The 20,221-nt window shown below is 42.6% G+C and overlaps 1 protein-coding gene across 5 annotated transcripts in view; it reads left to right on the top strand.

Annotated features, from left to right (window-relative positions):
- The window catches only part of LOC139050526 (uncharacterized), a 265,834-nt gene that overhangs the window by 122,579 nt on the left and 123,034 nt on the right, over positions 1 to 20,221 (top strand). Inside the window, exon 6 of one of the 5 annotated variants that reach the window (XM_070527032.1) lies at positions 2,035 to 2,135. The exons of 3 other annotated variants lie outside the window; for them this stretch is intronic. In XM_070527032.1, the coding sequence (XP_070383133.1) occupies positions 2,035 to 2,037 (3 nt within the window). In that variant the 3' untranslated portion in view covers positions 2,038 to 2,135. Of the gene's footprint in view, positions 1 to 2,034; positions 2,136 to 2,159; positions 2,260 to 20,221 lie in introns of those variants that run through there. One more of the 5 variants, XM_070527030.1, reaches the window with a different exon arrangement.

Consider the following 20,221-nt stretch of genomic DNA (forward strand, 5'->3'; position numbering starts at 1 on the left):
GGAGCTTGGGAACAAGTTAAGGACCGCTCAGAGAGCGATGGAACGAAAATGCTAGGCATAACTATAAGAGACAGAAAGAGAGCGGTTTGATCAGAGAGCAAGCGGGCAAAGACGATATTCTAATAGACATAAAGAGAAAAAAAACGGTGTTGGTCAGGTCATGTAATGCGCAGATTAGACAACTGTTGGGCCATTAGGGTGACAGAATGGGTACCAAGAGAAGGGAGCCGCAGAAGAGGACGGCAGAAGGATAGGGGGTGCGACGAAATTAGGGAATTTGGGGGTGCTAGTTGGAATCGGTTGGCGTAGGAGAGGGGTAATTGGAGATGACAGGGAGACGCCTTCGTACTGTAGTGGAGATAAATAGGCTGATGATGATGATGTTAGTGATGATGCCTGGCCTTCCGAGGCGTCGAGTGGCAGCGTGCATGACACACGCAGGAGCACGTTGTCCCCGCACGTGACCGAAGCGAGCGCTCTTGCCGCCGTTTGCGGGTCCTCCTAGCTTCATTACGATCAGCGTTTCGCAGGAGTTTCTCTGCTGCCGTTCTCACAATTAAAAAGCGCATCCAGGTTTGCGTGTTGTCATGGGCGTCGAGCCTCGCCGAAATACCCCGCACCGACATGTGCTGCCACGGCTACTATGTGCGGGGAAAAGCTGGCAAAAGATGGCAGGGTCTTCACAGCTATGTTACAAGTGGTTCCAGCAAACAAATGGGTCTAATCGGTAGTGTTAGAATACAGGTGTTGCTGTGCGCTAGTCTGTGCGATTGGAGCAAAACGCGACTGGACACATTTCGCCACTTGACGTTGAAAGCCTAACCAAACGGAAAGCGGGCAGCTTATGTGCATGTTTATCGGATGTCGTGGTATATTGTGAAAAATCTGCTTTTATACTTGTATTTATCGGCGGCCGCGAAAAATCGCATGGTAAGTACATAAAAATGAATACTCCAATAAAACACGCCATGCACCTCAACGCACTGGATTGCGCAAGGAAATTTTTTTTGGATACTCATTCAACCTGCTCACATTTATTCCCGTAGGCTAAACGTTAGAGCATCAGGCTACGGATGATCTGTTAGAATCCTTTTTCACTTATATAAAGGGCGTTTCAATGAACGCTTTCAAAAATCTTTTCAAGTTGCCTGTGGCAGATATCACGATTATAGTTCATGAGCTGGTCTGCTCCAAGCGGAGGAAAATACTTGCAAAATGGACTTACAAAATCGACTAACCAACAATGATTCACTAATTAAGTTTCTATATAATAACGTTATGACTCATATACGATTCGGATCTGCATCATGTTGGATATTGGATCATAATAAATACTGTGGCTCAAGGCGAATCCACTTGGAAAACATCTTCAAGATGACACAAGTTTCTAGATGTAAATTCGGCGACTTTGTAGAGAAATGCATTGGTATTCCAGTTAATTTGTTTAAAAAAAACGTTGTTTTATGCACTGAAGCGCAGAAGTAACTGCAACGCCAATGCTTTTCTCCACAAAGTTCGAGAATATGTATTTCGAAACTATTGTCGTCCTGAGAATTCGTTCAACTGTATGGACCTTGCGAAGTCCACTGCTAGAATTTGTAAATTGCAATGTGGGTCATAAGATACTTAGGTAAAAATTTAATTAGTGAATTCTTCGTAATCACTCGTTGTGCAAGTTGTGTTTGGCTTCTCATATAGACCGCCTCATAAACTAGAATTGAGCTATCTGCCAAAGGCAACCTTTCAAAAAATGTGAAAATGTTCGCTGAAACAGACTGTATATCTGGGGTCAGCCCGCAATGAGAGGCTAGTGACAGCATGTACGCAAAAGAGGTGGTAAGTCGCTAAGGAATGGTGTGTCTCCCCCAATTCACGGATACAGGTGACAGCTGCTGTACCCCGTGTGTGTGCATTTTCTTTGTGGTCGTATATTTGGCGCAAGATACGTGGTTTTAAGAGACGATGAACAGCATACGTATAGGTTGCTTGTCTTTTTCATTCCCTAAAGGTATCCCTATAACATGTACCTTCTAGTAAGGCAATTGGAAGTATTGCTTAAAGGGGGCAATATCCTAACGTAAAATGTTTATACCTTCTGAAGAAGCAGCACATCTCAAAATATAGCAAGTACGCACATAGGCCAACGACAGTATGTAAACCTTGTGCAAGACGATGATTTGCCACATTTAAATCAATACGTGTATCTACAATGATCGCATGCTACATATTCGCACATTCAACACATCATAGTCTTCATAGGTAAGCACGGGATTAATGTGTGAGTGTATTTATCAGATACCAAGTAGCACCATGTGAACTACAATAACAGCAGTATCATTTTTCGCTTAGTCTATTTTTGTGACTTCATTTTTTTACATCCGTTATATTCAACTTCTTTGCTTCAGATTGCGACAAGTGTACACATTTAAATCATTCACGAAGTCGTGAATGATGCGAATTCGTTTCTTGAAAGTCACATCTTTCCGAGATATTTTCCTTCACGTCTAGTCATAGGTGGAGATTACCACCCGCATAGGTGCAGTGGTGTCGTATACAGCTTATATTGCAGCACCGGTACTTTCGAGTGCGTTAGAGATGCACACCCAGAAAAAATAAAAGAAATTGCATATCTGAGACAGAGTAATATATTCAGTTATTTTAACGATGCATCATGCGCCAAACGATACTCGCAGTTTCAGGATAACGCGGGAGGTGCCTGCCGACCCACCGCTGGCAAACGCTTTCCTCCACTTTGGTTCATAATTTCCAATTATTTGCGATTTCAATAATTAGTGCGGTTGATTTCCCCCAGGATTTCCGTGGGTACAGTGCCTAATCGCTTCTATAATTATGACCATAATTAGAAGCAGCAAGGGCTCGTGGGGGGGTAGGGCCCCAGTTTTATTTTTCTTTCTATTTTCACGTACATACAAACATACATACATACATACGTACATACACACACACATACACACATGCATACATACATACATACATACATACATAAATGCGATAAGCTTAGCAGCTTTCCTTTCCTCCATCTCTAGCAAAGGAAGACGTCGCGCGTTACTTGTGACTAACGAAAATCGGGCCTCTCGTTACGCATTATCGTCGCTTCTACGTGACGTTCTCAACGACGGCAGCTTTTTTGTGTTCAAGTAGCATACCAGTCATATTGGCCATCTGCCCGATCACGTACTGGCTGACGCCAGTGTTGACATGATGCCGTACATCAACCGCAGTGGCGCTACGTACTATTCAAGTGGCAGCCCTATTGGAAAAACACACATGATGGGCATAGCGGAATCCAGCATCCATCATAATAGTGGATTAATGTAGTGGGCAGCATGCTGGGTGGATGGTGGGCAGTGGGCATGATGGGTGGATGGTGGACAGCGGGCATGCTGGGTGGATGGTGGGCAGCGGGCATGCTGGGTGGATGGTGGGCAGCGGGCATGCTGGGTGGATGGTGGGCAGCGGGCATGATGGGTGAATGGTGGGCAGCGGGCATGATGGGTGAATGGTGGGTGTGGAGGGTAGATGGTGGGCGGTGGCAAGGATCTGGCAAATCATCTCTTAAACTGACGCGAACGGCACACTTAAGGCAGAGAAAACATTATGCCTGCTCGCGTCTGGACAGTGTCGCATTTGAGCGTTGGGCTTGCACCACTAAATATGAGCTGCATAATTTCTGAACTATATACTTGCGCCCTGCTGTAAACTGGTTCAGTGGTTGAGGTGAATCGAACTGACCTATAATGTTGATGTTTGCCATGTATGATTTCAGAGCCAAGAAACATGAAAAGCAGCTTGCCCATGGAGAAAAAAAACTTGCAAGTTAGGTCAAACATGTATAATAGGCCTAACAGGCACTATAACACCATGCTTGCAATAAGTGGTGTAACACCGTTGCTTATATATAATCCATTTTTATTGGACATGATCAATCATGCTTAGGAGCTTTGCGAACTCTCTTGCCCTGCCGGGCTGCTTCCGTAAAGAAAGTTCGCAGGTACTTCCTTACAGCAGCGACGCGATGCTCCCTAGGTGGCTGTGGCGCAGGGTGGAGATCGATGAACTTTGCCAGGCAGTCTGAAAAATATTGCAGAAATGATGCTCAGTGGTAACCACTTAAACAACATGAGGGGAAAGAAAAAGTGATAGGGTTCAATGAAGTTTCATTTATGTGAAGGACATGGATTGAGGACATTTCAGTGAAGGATAGGCTGCATATATGCCGTATTTACTCGCCTATAATGATCGCACTTTTCTTGTCAGAAAAATTGATGCAAAGTCAGGGCTGTGATCATTAAGCGGGTGAAATTTTTCGCGAGTAGAAAAAATTTTTTTTCCTCCCGCATTTGCTGCGGGACACCAAAACAAAAATGGCGGCCGGCGGAGCAAGCCGAATGCGCTGAACGCGCTATTTTTTTCTTCTCGTTAGTGCATTACGTGCATCGAAACAGTTTCTCCTGTATTAATGAATAATATATATATATATATATATATATGTATATATATATATATATATATATATATATATATATATATATATATATTGTTAATATTGGCAAGTTTGCGGCAATAACATAGCCATGTCCACTTTGGGGGGAGAGAAGCAGATGGGCGCGCTTAGTTGCCAGTGACATAAAAACACATGGCCGGCATCCTGCAGAAGCTGCGGCATCTGTCTTCACTACTATCCTAATACGGCACGTTTCTGCTAAGGGTGGGTGAATATCTTAGCTGTGTTACAAGCGTCGGCGTATGAACAGGGTACACTTTTAACGTATCACAGTAAACGTGGCTACTATTGTTGCCACTCACGATTTGTTGCATGCCCATGAATGCAAATGAGAAGAATTGAAAGGCGCCTTTTTTGTTGTTGTTGACCACAACCATTATAAAGCCTACACATAATAAAGGCAAGTTTGGTTGCAGCTTTTTTTTAGTTGTGGAAGTGCAGAAAGTGATGAAAGTAATGAAATGAGGTTTGGTGCGTGCAGACCGCTTGGTTTGTCTTGAAGAGTCGTTCGCAGAGCATTCGACAGATGGTAAATGCGATCAACATTAGCTACACTTGGCACACGACATATCGCTGCGGCAAGTTCGGGGTGCGATCATTACACGGGAAATTTTTAAAACAAACGAATTTTGACGAAAAAATTCAGGGGTGCGATCATTATTGCGCGAGTAAATACGGTATGCTGCTTCTTTTGCACATGTTTACCTGCGCACAAAAGGTTGCCAAAGAAAAGTGCAGCTATCATATCCTGTGTAATGCTAGGCAATTTGAACTATAGTAGCTTGCTTTTATAGTCTATACCACTAGTCTCCAACTCATCTTTGGCCACGCACTGCATGCAGCCCACATAGCTTCGCTAGGCGTGCACGGCACTCTTTTCTCGTCTTTTTCATTAGACTGTACTGCGGAGGAAATTTTTAGACTAACGTTACTATAAAAAAATTGTGCGCATTAAATCCAAGCAAATAATGTATAATTATTTGTAAACTGTTTTCACTTCTTAAAATGTCCACAGGCAAGCCATAAATGGGGTATTTGGAGGAAGATATATGTTCAATGCATTCACTGTGCCTTAAGTAACACCCAAGACAAACACAGCAGCTATTGAAGAACTCTTCGGGGGGTCACAGCATGCATGATTATGATTACCTAAGTTTGCATTATCTAGCGAAGGCCAACTTCAGATAGAAATAATGCATTTGAGCCAATGGAAATGTATGAGTGCCAGCTGAAGCTTTCAGAACAGGATCGAATTAACCGGACTAGTTAACGGAAATACACTATATAATTATCATTCCAATGGGCAGCCAGCCAATGTTGCAACCCTATTTAAGTTTATACAGTAGTTCCACTAAGGTGAGTTTTCTATCACTGGAGTCAAGAGTATACATTTTGGTTCTACAGACTTATTTGGGTAGACCAATTGGTTAACTGATGAGAATTAACATAGCAAAAATAGCTGAGCTACAAGAAATGCTGTAGTGGAGGGTTCCCGATTTTTATGACCACATTGGGTTCTTCAGGAATTCCTAAAGAACCCAATGTTCTTGAATTCTTCCCATATTGGAAGCGAGTGGGAGTCAAGCTTGTAGCCTTCATGGTCAGCAGCATAACACCATAGCCACTGCAGGGCAATATGTGTAATAGTGTGAAGAAATGTCTGCTGTAGTATATACTTACTCTTTACCATCTCCACCTTCTCTGGGGTGGCCGGCAGCTTTGTCAAGTTCGTGGCCATGCTGCGGCACGCCTGGCCTGTAAGGCTGCGCGTGGCAGCCTCAGAAGGTAGCCAAAAGTGTTTGGCCAGTTCCAAAGTGCACTTGGCGTCGGACACATTCTTCATCACAAACAGCCATTTGTCTAATGGCATGAAGGTGTTTTCACCAACTTTTACCTGCATAAAGATAGTGATGAAAAGTAACAATTATTTTTTTTTGGTAAAATATAACTATCTATAAAGGAGGAGTCAAGTATATATCCCACAAGACGAGAAAAAAATTTCGCTGCCTAGTAATGTAAAACAGTCATCAGCAAAATAAACCTGCACACACCATTTTAAGCAACAGCCTCAGGAAGAATGCAAAGACGTGGGATCGTTCCCAGCCTGTGACAATTAGTTTTTTTCATTTATCATTTCTTTAATTCAATTAGTAAGTGCAAGTAATTTCCCCTATGTTTTCTGTTTGTTGGCTTCTCATGATATGATTAATAAATATTGGCCCCCTCAGTTAACCCCCTTTCTTCTCGTTCTTACATAATGACGGTCTCAAATCCGGCAACATTGATGCCTTCATATAGCATGTGCGGGTTTATTGAACAGTTGCTTTCACCCAGAAAGATCATGTACTCGTGACGCCTGCAGCAGAAAGGATGCTCCACATCCGCTGCCAATGTTTGTGAGTGGTGGCGCTGGCCTACTATGCCGTGCGCCGTAGTAGCTCAATTGGTTAGAGCATTGCATGCATAATGCAACGATGTGGGAACGCTCCCCAGCTGTGGTAAGTTGTTTTTTCATCCACTTTCATTGCCATTAATTTATCATTTCTTTAATTCAATTAGTAAGTACAAGTAATTTCCCTTGTTTTCCTTGGAGTCCTTGTTGGCTTCTCATGATATGATGAGAAGGGCTTCTCAGTAAACCCCGTTTCTTCTTAGGCTCAGGAGGAGGTATACTGACACCAATCCTCATCATACACCCATCAAAAACAGAATTTTTGCTTTAAAAGGGCGATATCACTCCCTGTGCCATATGTATGCCATATGTAGCACCTTAAGATTTAACTTCTGCAGTTCCTTGATAATTAATACTAAAGCGAAGCGAAATTGTAGCAGTCTGCTGTTTTTCTGCTGCTAAATTAATCCTAGAAATTATTATCAGCAGAAATATGACATCATAATGGGCAGATTGAAACGGCAGTGTCATTCAATGCAGCGGCTATCTTTAAATGTCTAGTGTACATAAAAAAGAATGTGCCCCTACAATATTATTTGACCAAACTCTGATCACATAACACAAGTTCACAGTACTACTGTGCACTATGCCCATGTGTAAGCAAATACATAAAGACCATGCTTTGGATTTTCCCACTTTGAGGTTTACTGAATTTTCACTGGTGTGTATACAACACAGAACTCCCACAACTTATGAAATATCATTAAACCACACCAAATAAGCGAAACAGCAAATACTGGACAATATTTACAACATGCAGTTAATCCTTGGGAAAAAAAGTTTGACTGTCCGCACTATAATTACAATCACAATAAATCGTAAGCAGTGTCACCTGGCCATTGACTTCTTCAAACAAGCCTGATGGTGCCTGGCTTGCGCTTGCGAAGTGTGGGGGTGTTTTTGGTGCCTGGCTTGAGCTCGTGAAGTCTGGGGGCGCTGCAAGTGCAGGCTGTTGTTTCTCTGCGAAATTGGTAGCATTACATCAAAATAAATAGTCGCCATTGTGCTTCTTGAGCTCAAGTGCAATGCTAAAGGACACTGTGTGGGAGCATTATGCCCTTAGAACCAAATACAGTTGAACCCACTCATATCAAATTGCATACACTTACATTGTGAAAAAATGCAATTACAGTAAAGCCTCGTTGAACTGTACCTGCCTAAACAGTAGTTTCATTTTAAAAGTAGTAAAATCAAATCCCTGACTCAGCGGCCATTAAACACATTGCGTTTTGTATCTGCATGAACAGCACAAGCTTATTGCGTACGTATCGGTTAGTGCGTAGTGTTTCCAATTTTGTCGCGCAATCACAGCGGTGCGTCGTCCTCATTGGACGGCCCGTTAGAACAACAAGTCTCAGAGGTCAGAACAGTCTCCAAGTGCCTTAAGTATTTGCGCGTGAAGCCACATCAACATAATTTCGGCGTCGTGCAAGCGAGGACTCGCGTCATGCCGAAGCTCAGATAAAAAATACCAGCATAGAAGAAAAATTGGACATCGTGCCATGAAACGTGGCACGAAGTTGGTGCTGGCACGCGACAGGCATCTACTGTTGACTACGGTGAGTGGCATTTGGAATGCAAAGAAGTTGTGAAAAAAATGACGGCTACAAGGTTCAGTTTTTCGCCATCGTTGCCTAAGTGTCACCTAACGACAGTGATGAGGACGACAGCGTGAGCGATTCAGACCTGACAGTAGCAGAATCTGCACGTTATGTCAGCATCATGAATGCAATCGTACTGACAAGAACAGCACCCGTGCATGGAGAATATGCAGCGCCAACAAGGAATCTGCCACGCGAGTGTTTGCCGAGAAAAGGGGGCTGGCTCAAAACGTGACTCGCAGCTTCAGCAAGTTTGAGGCTGCTGTCGTCACTGCTAGGCCAGGTCATCAAACGAAAATGAAAATAGCAGACTTTTGTCGTGCGAAGTGAATAAATACTGCATGTTTTTGTCCTTTCATCACACCCTTTCTGAGTTCCGTTTTTGACAGCTAAGTGGACAATGTCATACTATTTTCGTTAAGCAGTACTACCGTTTAGTACATACTTTTTCCACGCTCCGACCAACTATGGTTTAATGAGGTTTCAGTGTAAAAGCATAACCCAATTGTGGTATTATGCTGAACTCCATTAGTCGGCAAATTTCATGTATTTCCCCTCTTGTTTATGGGCTTGTACGCATATCGTGCTTCATTTGAATCCAACTATATGCATTAACTAGCTTTTCAACATCCCAGCATCCTCAAAGTCGCTGAGAGAACTCTGCTAAGGTGTGACTGCTTTGATGCAAGCATTAAAATCGCACAGAACATAATGGGATTATCCCAAGCTTAGTTGACAATGTTGTTGTAGTTTGCACAAGGCACTGAGAAGATGATGCATGTTTTATACTTCATTGCAGCTAATTTTTCAGAGCAGCTGCCACATTTAGTTTGTGTGGCTAAAAGTATTTCTGATGAAATAATGTGGCCCTCGCAAGCTCTATTAGCATGCGACACTTCTGCTGCGGATCACGTAAAAGAGTACTAAAACAACTGTGAATCCAATTTTTCTTGCTTTATCAGATAGATAAATTTTTTTTAATTGTAAGGTTTTACGTGCCAAGACCACCATCTGATTACGAGGCACGCCATACTGACAGAGTCTGCATTAATCTGGACCATCCGGGGTACCTTAATGTGCACCTAAATCAAAGTACATGGGTGCTCTTGCATTTCACCCCAATCAAAATGTGGCTGCCGTAGCTAGGATTTGATCGCCTGACGTTGTGCTTAGCAGCATGACAGTATGGCCACTAAGCAACCATGGCTGGTTTATTAGACAGCTGTCGACTCATGCAAAAAAATTATGCATGGCCTAATTTCTTGAATAAGCTAAAGATCACCCTTTATACCTTTTTTTAAAGATGACTATTTCAAAATGTGCACCAAATGGAGGGCAGTTTCTTGTCAAAGAAGGTCTGCTTACAAAGCATCTTTGCATGTCATGAAATTAAGAGACGGTGGTTCACATATTCATCAGTCAAGTCCACTGGTTGCAAGCTACACAATGACCAATGTTTTCAGAAAGCCTAAGTGCCGAATAAACCACTGCCCTCTTTCACTCTGCGCTTCCCGGCTTTAAACAAGGAATGATGAGCTTGGTCCCCTATTGTTGATTCTGCCAAAATGCACAGGGCCTTTTATCTTTTGCAGCTTTCTCTCCTATTATCTTGTTTGAAGGTTTTTACAAGGATGATCACAATTCAGCTGTTACTACTGCATCAGTGATACCTTGTGATCACATCCAATGTTCATGACATACAAAGGTCCCTTGTAAGCGAACCCTTCAGCAAAACATTTCATGCGTTCTTTTAATTCATCAAATTAAAATATGTTATTTAGCAATTGCACGTTTAAGGAACTGCGCCACACCCACTGATTACAAAGTCAGTGGCTATGACACACAAATTTTGTGTCACTTACCCTTTTAAGTATACATGCAACTGTAACAGAAGTAGCGGCAGAGAGTCGTCTATAAATTGCACACTTCTGATCAAAGAAGCAATGAAATGAAAGCCGCACAATGTCACAAGATGACAAAAGAGGCAAAAAGCTGGAGGTGTGGAGGCAGAATGGCAAAAAGTAAGTGCAGAAGTGCCGAAGTTTAATTGATGGCCTTATTTTTATTCATTGATAGGCTTTACATAAGTGCCACCTGTTGCATCACCTGGTCAAGTAGTATAATTCCATTCTTTGCCACAAAAAGCACTAAGAAGCACTTTAACCTTTATAATAGGAATAAAACAGAACAACCAAAATAGGGTTGTCAATATATAAGATACTGTGTGCAGTCTGCAATTATGTCTACACTAGTGAAAGTGGAAATTTTTAGCAGTGCCTAAAGAAGCACATGAATGATGTGAAAAAAAAAGTCCCTTCCAGTGCACTTGCTGAAGACGCAGAATCCACGTAACACGATTTCAACTGGAGCCAAGCTTCAGTCATCGCCCAAGAACTGGACGAAGCGATAGTATCTGGAATCCCTGACAATGCAAACAACCGCATACACGCTTAATCGAAATGATGGAAATCTCCCGCCAACATGCGCAAGATGCCTGAAACGATTTTTTATGTGGATTTAAGCTGAAGTTTTTGTGCCTCTCAGCTCAATGAACAAGGCTTCCGTGTGGAAGCTGAAATGCATAAGAATTTTTAGACAACCCCATTTTGGTCAGCATTATGTTTTTATTCCTATTATCCGGTTGCTTTCAGACTAGACGAGATTTCGTCAATCTTGATTGCCTTTAACCTTCATTTCAAAAACCTTTGAAAACAGGTTTCTTTTGTTAAGTTTGTCAAGCTGTAAATTTAGATTAGACAGGCCCAGTACATTTAGATTGGCCCATATCAGACTCGCCCAACATCTAGGATGTGCAATGTGTTGCAGTTATTGCGCATCCTAGACATTGTAAACTGCACGTATGCTATTTTTTGCCTTTGGGTTTGCTGTTTTGTTGCTAAATTACACCCACATAATGTTATTGTTGATCCAGAACAATAGGATAGAACAAAGGCAATAGTATAACTGCAATTCTGCTTTGTCTAAGTACATGCACTAAACAAGGATGTGGTGTCAAGTAATAGCATCCACTTCCAAAACATAAAAAAGCAAGCTCAACACTCACCACTGGATGCAGTACAATGTCCCGCGATGGGGCCACTTTCCACAGCGACATCGATGCCTGCACAAATAATGAGAGTCATCCAAATTTGTCAAAAACAAAGATAGTACTAATTATGTCATCCTTCCTTGCAACACTGAAGAATGCAGCCAATACTCACCAGAAGATGCAGCCAGATCCTGCTCTCTACAGGGCATGTCAAAAGCATCAACGTCGGGCACATCAAAGGCATCAATGCCTGCATTGAAAATAGATATGCGAGTGAGCAATGTAACTTTTTGTCTAGGAAATACAAAGCAAAAAGAAATACTGTTCACCACCTCCAAGTATAGTGGACTACAGCTCAACTAGATATAGCTATCCAAGTAGCAGCCAATAACAGAACACTTAAACATACCTGCATCATTTGCCCTCTCTGGCACCATTTCCTCGGGTAGCCCAGTGCCTGTAATGGCACAAAACACAGTTGATCGAGTGACTAGTATATTATGAAATTGGGACATTCAAGGGCAGAAAGAAAGCATTACCTGCATCCAAAGAGCAGGGCATCAAATACTCTGCGATGACTTCGCCATGACTGGCTCGGGCTACCTCTAAAGAAAAAATTCCAAAAGGAAGAACCCCATTACTATTTCACAATAACATAGCCCTCTATAATAATAAAATTCTAAGCTATTCTGTCCCTTGAAAAAGCCTTCATGGAGAGATAGCCATCAAATAGTTTAGCTGTTATTCTATAAACAGCCTCTTGGGACCATTAACGTAAATGTTACTGCCCATGCAAGCATGAAAGAACTCTATATACCAGTTCATTCTAAAACAGTAAGCTCGCCAAGTTGGTACGTATGCATTGTAGGAAACCAGTGCAAAGAGACAGAAACCAAGTGAAAAACACATGACATCTCACTGAACCTGCAACTAAAGGTGAGGTAGAAAAGATGAACTCCAAGAAGACCTGAGCACCATCCCACATTACAGAAAATCAAAACAACTTGATCACATTCATTTCTGGACACGGATGATAAATTGGTACAAAAGAAACCATGAAACAATTTACAGCAAAAATTATTCACTATTACAATTACTTGATTAGTAATTGATTTGCTAGACTGTCCAAACTGAAAACTCCCTGCAGCTTATCAAAAACACTAGTTTTGGCTCCACACTAAGTTTCCAGTGCATAAGTTTTTAGGCAGCCAATTCAGTATTAAAAATAATACATTGGGCTTTTCAGGGTTAAATACATACATGCAAAATTACATGCTGAATCAAAAAGAGGGCTGACAGATGGAGCAGCGCACACGCGATATAAAGGTTGTAAACAGCGATGAAGTGCCTCAGAAAGGCTGGTCAACCTTTCAATAGGAGGACCTATGTTCATCAAAGGTGCCCTCGTTATCTTCGGCAGGTTCGTTTTAACGGGTTAGTGAAGTGACATTAGGTGTGGTCGTTTTTGTTGGCAGCTGGCTGTAAAGGAAGAGACCAAGAAGAAAATGACCACTGTCGTTTGATGTCTTTAGGCACAGTTTCTAAGACGAGGGGACAAGAGTGGGAGAGTGAAATTCATAGCCCCAAACTTCATGTCGCCATCTTAGCAGTTTAAAAATTACCTGACACATTGCTGCTATGCAAGTCAAGTCATTCTTTCAACTGGTGCTTTTTGTTACTCACACACTGACCCGCTCTTCTATAACCACAAACGCATGCCACCTAAGACACCTCTGAAGGCTCACTAAGTCTCACTCCCCCAACACCGCACCGTCTTAAATCCTTCATTTTTTTTTGCCACCTTCCCACTTTCTTACTCTTGTCCCCTCATCTTGAAACCACGCCTGAGATGTCAAATGACAGTGCCCATTTTCTTTTCAGTTTCTTCCTTCCAGCCAGCCGCTACTCACTGCACATGACGTCACTCCATTACCCCATTAAAACTTACCTGCCTAGGATGACGAGGCCACCTTTGACGAACATACATCCTATTGAAACATTGGCCAGCCTTTCTGAGGCACTTTATCCTTGTTTACAACCTTTATACTACATGATTCATGCTGAGGAGTTTCCAAATTGCAGAGACATACAACCACCGCAGGAGTTTCCAAGCAAGACATACAACCACCGCAGCTGGAACCTAACTGCTCAAATCAGTGAGAGCTTCAATAAATGTATAAACATTCCTTCTAATGCATGTTTAACTAGGGCCTACTGGCACATCTGTCTCCCATTCTTTCAATCTAGAAAGCCCCTATCCTTAACGAGTGCCTTTATTTTTCGAAACAAACATTGTGTTCTGGAACACACATTTGCCTGCAATTCTCTCAATGTAGAAAGCCCCTATCCAACACAAGTGCCTTTATTTTCAACACAATCACTGTTCTGGAACACATTTCTTTCCTCAATTAACACAATCCTGATATGCTGAACTTCTCTTGATTTGACATTCTGCGCATGCTTCTTCAGGCTTTCATTTATACGCTTCCGCTTTGGCCAACATATACATTTCTAAATATTAAGGCAAGTAAACAGATAACATGAGTTCAATAAGAAACAAAAGCTGACACCTTCAATGAACTTGCCACTTCCTTCATTACCTCCCCATGGACCACATCGAGCTGCTTTCTCTTTGGAAAAGATGTGGTGTAATTTAACAGAAAAGAGCTTGAAGTGGGGAGCTTGTTCTTTGTTATACCAAAGAACATGAAAAATGCTGAAGTATATAAATAAATGCCTAAATAAAATTTCACATAATCGTACAACTGGCGGCACAGCACCTTGCTGCGAAGTTTTCTACACACCGGCTGCAAACAAATGGCAGTTACCGTGAACTAGAGTCCACGCTGCAGCATATTAGCTCTACCCCGCACAACTGCAAAATTTTCCTGTTGGTGAAAGAAATATGATCAAGTGATATTTCTGCTGCTGCAGCCATCTCACTGCCGTGCCGCACCGCCCCGAATGCATCACTCATGTTCCAAAGTACGGCTCATTCACCATTATAAGTTGGTTTAACTATACTCATGAAAAGAAAAATAAAAGACACCTATATGCGTCAGTTTCAAGGAAACCTTAGAATAGTATTTCAATCCTACACATTTTCATCACGACACTGCATAAAAACCTGCCAATATAGTTTTCATTTTTTAATAAGGTAATTAGCGTTACTGTAACCCAGGATACTCATCTGTGTTGGAATGTTATTGAGGTGAACCCAGCAAATCTGTTATCTTTATAGACAAAAAAGGAAAGGGCCCATCCTCACCAATTTTGTCCAGGAGGGCACTTGTTAGCCGTTGGTTGATACATGATGCCTCTCGAAGTTCTTTTTTCAATTTTTTTATTTTCTTGCTCCTTCTTTTGTAATGCTTTCCTCAGCTCAGCAATTATTCTATTATCCTCCACCTGAGGTTCCTCGTTCTCCTGAAACAGCAAGAAAATTAATTATCCCAGAGAGATTTACATGATATTCAAGAAAACGCCCAGTTAGGCTTAGCAAACAAACCGTCGGAACAGAAATCGGTGGTTACTTTTATAAATTATGTGAAGAAGTAATGTGTTCAGCAGAACTCGCTTACATTCACAACAAGTTCAATATTTAGAAATTGATTCCACATAGTGTTCTAAACGAAAGCTCTCCACTGATCATGACATACATAAGGATTTTGGTATAATAAACACAGAGGGCATGGGAGAAATTTGAAGTGAACCACATTGAAAGTGCATTTCTGCCATTGATTTCTGCACAATGGGACTGACATCGAAGGTTCCTGCCGAGACTGCTTTACAACAGCTTGCTGAATTTTGGGTGTATATCCCTTGCAGGTGCACATGAAGACGGTGCTAAAGAAACAATGGCAGACAAAAAATATAACATATGTCACATACATTTTAAAAATATTCTGATTGCACATGTGCCAACTCTTTGAATAATGTGCACATTGCATCCGTAAAAGGAGTTGTGAAGCAGATGTCTTAAAGCTTGCTGTCAGTGTAAGCATGTCATGTTGCGTGTTTACTAATGGACGGTTTGCAAAATAGTGAGCGCCATCTGGCGAACAACAGGCAAAGCTGCAGTGCTCTGCGTGCGAGAGTATGTGGTTAGAGAGCGAGTTTCGTTTCTCGGCTGCTGCCTGGCCTCTTCCGCGGCAACCGCGTGTGTTCATGGCATCAAAAATAATTGAAGACTCCGTCATTCCGTTCCAGTTTTCGTACATGTTATAGACCTCCGACTTCTTGAAGCGTACCACTCAAACTGATCGCGTGTGGCAATATCTGCTTTCTATAACTGCCACTATTCGCCAGGCTCATCGAGGCTCGGCACTGAAGGACGATTACATAAAAAATATCGTATATTTGGGGCTGCTGATGCCAGCACGAGACTGATGCGAGCGAAATACACTTTTTTAACAAAGAGCAGAGTGCGCGTCGTCGAAACACGCTGCCGATGTGTCGCCGAGTGTCCACACTTGGTTTCGCAGACTGGCCGTGCGCAGCGACCACCGTGCAAGGCGGCTAGCCTTATTTGCTCTTTGCTGCCGACAGAGTATAGAGAGAACTAACTCTGCGTTCATTTAACCGCGAGATAATCGTCCAGACGCTAAAATACTCACGAAAATAAACACTTTATGGCCCGCTCCGTTTTCATCACAAGCGCCGTCAGCTGCTGCTTCGACAACCGGGAGCTAGGCCTGCTGGCTCGAGCAATCGGCGGCTGCCGACAAAGTCAGTCCACCGAGCGTGATGTTCCGCTTAGGAGAGTTTATCCTACTAATATGGCCCATCTGGAACAAAGCAAAGCTTTACGGAGCTCTTTGACTTGTTACGACGGTCCTTTTTTCGCGCACGGCAAATACGGGAATGTCTCAAACGACGCACCTTTCTCTCGACTGTATACGCTCTAATTGCCATCGATGAAGACGGTAGGCCTTGCTCGCTGGCCGTGGGTGTCGCCGCTAACGAAGAAGCTTCTGCTAGGAATTGAACCCATAGTTTTTTGCGAGCTCTTCGACTGATGCATCAATATTAAAAGGCTAAATAAGAAATACATTTGGCTATCTGTACACCGTCGGCAGAAAAGAGCAAACCAGCCGAACTCCGTCGCTTGGTGGTCGCTCCGCGCTGCCTGTCGGTCGCACCAACTGCCCTCGAATGGTGTGTTTCGATCACTTCAGTGGCGTAGTACTAAGCGCTGATTGTCATATGAGGCACACTTTTGATATCAGTGTATAATATTTAGTATAACATATCAGCGACAACTGAGTGACACCACTCCGCGTTCGCAAGCGCTGTCCGTTCTCGTCCCCCCATCTTGAGCTATCCCTATTCCGGCAAAATGCGGCTGCGTTTAAAGGTGTCTCGAAGCTTGCGGCCCGAAATTACCTCGCAGCGCTGGCATATGACAATTCAGTAGCAGCAAATAGCGCGATGAGAACGGGCTCTGCGAGGAGCGAGCAAGCTGTGTGCTGTGATGGCATCTCCGGCCGTCGCTTATCCATGCTGCTTTCCTCGCCGGATAGCTCTTCTAGGACGGAAACCGATATAAACTCGTGCTCTGTTTGCTGGTGAAACACTTTGTGCACAATATGCAACACAACAAGCCGTCCTTTTCACCAAAATACCGCGATCATAACCACCACAAACCGTCGTCTCAAGGCGCGTTATAGCAGCGTTGGTTGTTCGTCTGCTTCTCGTACCTAACCATGTAGAGGGCGCTCGTGACAGCCGTATTCGCGCATGCGCAACGGTATTTTTGCAAACCGTCCAATACGTTGTTTTCTGCTAGTTTTGCATCAGACTTGTTTTCCAAGTATGCTGGACATGAAATAGGTGTTTTCATTTATAGAAACTTGTCTTTCCAAATGTTACCTAAGGTTTCTGAAATTATATATAAATAAGAAAACCAATAGTTAGAAACATGGCTGAATAATCATGAACAATATTCCGGTGGCAAAACAAATGACACTTCTTGAAGCAAAACCAACATCTGCGTAAAAAATAATTTTTTAAACCATGCTGCATGTCCCCTTAGACATACTGTACTAACCAGATTGGAGTGCCAACAAAATGATCCCTACAGGTACAAACCTGTGATTCTGCTCCTCCATTGTGCGACTGAGCAATTATCCGCTCGTGAAGAACGCTGGCGGCTTCCAGCCTCTTTCTTTTTGTTGTCCTGCTCGTGGGCTGCTCCTGCAACTTGATGGTGGAATATTTGGGTAATCTCGGGTAAGGCTGACCAAACAGTAATAAACAGTTACAATTTTTTTACGCTTTTAATGCCACTGAACCCCTGATTTCGAAATGCATCCTACCAAATCTCATTAAAATACTGAAGAATCACAAAACATATGTAAAGGTGAAGTGCAGTGTTTGTGCACTAAGCTATGTCAAGGTTTGGTGATGCATAATGTCATCATCATCAGCCTATTCATGTCCACTGCAGGACGAAGGCTTCTGCTTGCGATCTCCAATTACCCCTGTCCTGCGCCAACCCATTCCAACCAGCACCTACAAATTTCCTAATTTTGTCGCACCACCTAGTCTTCTGCCGTCCTCTACTGCGCTTCCCTTATCTTGGTGCCCATTCTGTTAACCTAACGGTCCAACGCTAATCTAGTCAGCGCATTACATGACCTGCCCAGCGACATTTTTTTCTCTTAATGTCTATTAGAATATTGTCTATAACCGTTTGCTTTCTGATCCATACTGCACTCTTTCTGTCTCTTAAGGTTACGCCTAGCATTCTTCGTCCCATCGCCCTTTGCGCGGTCCTTAACTTGTTCTCAAGCTTCTTTGTCAGCCTCCAAGTCTGTGCCGCATGTCAGCACCAGTAAAATGCACTGATTGCATACTTTCCTTTTCAATGATAACGGTAAGTTCCGGTTCAGGAGCTCATGATGTCTGCCGTATGCGATTCAACCCATTTTTATTCTTCTGTGAATTTCTTTCTCATGGTCCGGGTTCCCTGTGATTAGTAACTTACTCCTCCACAGACTCTAGAGGTTGACTTGCAATCTTGAACTCTTGTTCCCTTGCCCGGTTATTTATCATTATCTTTGTCTTCTGCATATTAATCTTTAACTTCACTCTTACACTCTCCCTGTTAAGGTCCTGAATCATTTGTTGTAACTCGTGTGCATTGTTGCTGAATAGAACGATGTCATCGGCAAACCGAAGGTTGTTGAGGTATTCGCCGTCTATCTTTACTCCCAAGCCTACCCAGTTCAATAGCTTGAATACTTCTTCCAAGCTCGCAGTGAATAGCATTGGAGAGATAGTGTCTCCTTGTCTGACCTCTTTCTTTATAGGTATCTTCCTACTTTTCTTGTGTAGAATTAAGGTGGCTGTGGAATCTCTGTAGATATTTTCCAGGGTATTTACGTAAGCGGTCTGTACTCCTTGATTACACAATGCCTCTGACTGCTGGTATCTACTGAATCAAATGCTTTTTCGTAATCTATGAAAGCCATATAGATAGGTTTATTGTACTCTGCGGATTTCTCGATAACCTGGTTAATAACATCGATGTGATCCATTATAGAGTAACCTTTCCTGAAGCCAGCCTGCTCCCTTGGTTGACTAAAGTCCAGTGTTGTCGTTATTCTACTGGAGATTATTTTGGTAAATATTTTATGTAATACTGGGAGTAAGCTAATGGGTGTATAATTTTTCAATTCTTTAATGTCTCCCTTTTTGTGGATTAGCATAATGTCTGCATTCTTCCAGTTTTCTGGGACTCGAAGTCGATAGACACTTCAGAGAGTCGCCAGTTTTCCAAGCATTATGTCTCCTCCATCTATGTTTAAATCGACTGTTATTCCATTCGCTCCTGCTGCTCTCTCCCGTTTCATGTCCTGCAAGGCCCTGACACTTTCATTCTTTGTTGTTTCTTTATTAGGTCCTTTGTTACTTGGGGGAGCTTGCCTACTGGTTGCCTTGATGCCGTGCTTCCCACTTCAATTGCTGCCTCTGAAGCCAGCCTCGTTACGGTTTCATTCATTACCTCTATGTCATCATCTCTCTGTTCTAAGGCTGCATATTTGTTTGCAAGTACCAGCCTAAATTTGTCTGCTTTTACTCTTACTGCCTCTAAGTTGACCTGTTTTTTCTTGACCAATTTTGCTCTTTCTTTCTTTAAATTGAGGTGGATCCTGGCCCTCACTACCCTATGATCGCTACGTTTTACCCTACCTATAACTTCCACATCCTGCACTATGCTGGGATCGGCAGAAAGTATGAAATCAATTTAATTTCTTGTTTCACCATTAGGGCTTTTCCAGGTCCCTCCCATTTTCTGCTGCTATGTTTCCTGAAAAAAGTGTTCATTATATATTCTCACCTTATTCCTTTCTGCAAATTCTACCAGCATCTCACCTCTAGCGTTTCTAGAATCGACACAGTAGTTGCCAATTGCTTGTTCACCCGCCTGCCTTTTCCCCACTTTTGCATTGAAGTCCCTCATTCCTACTGTATACTGCGTTTGCACTTTCCTCATCGCTAATTCAACATCTTCATAAAACTGATCTACTTCCTCATCGTCGTGACTGGATGTTGGGGCTTATGTTTGTACTACCTTTAATTTATACCTT

This window comes from Dermacentor albipictus, chromosome 10, assembly GCF_038994185.2.
Source record: "Dermacentor albipictus isolate Rhodes 1998 colony chromosome 10, USDA_Dalb.pri_finalv2, whole genome shotgun sequence".
In the NCBI taxonomy this organism is placed as follows: domain Eukaryota; kingdom Metazoa; phylum Arthropoda; class Arachnida; order Ixodida; family Ixodidae; genus Dermacentor; species Dermacentor albipictus.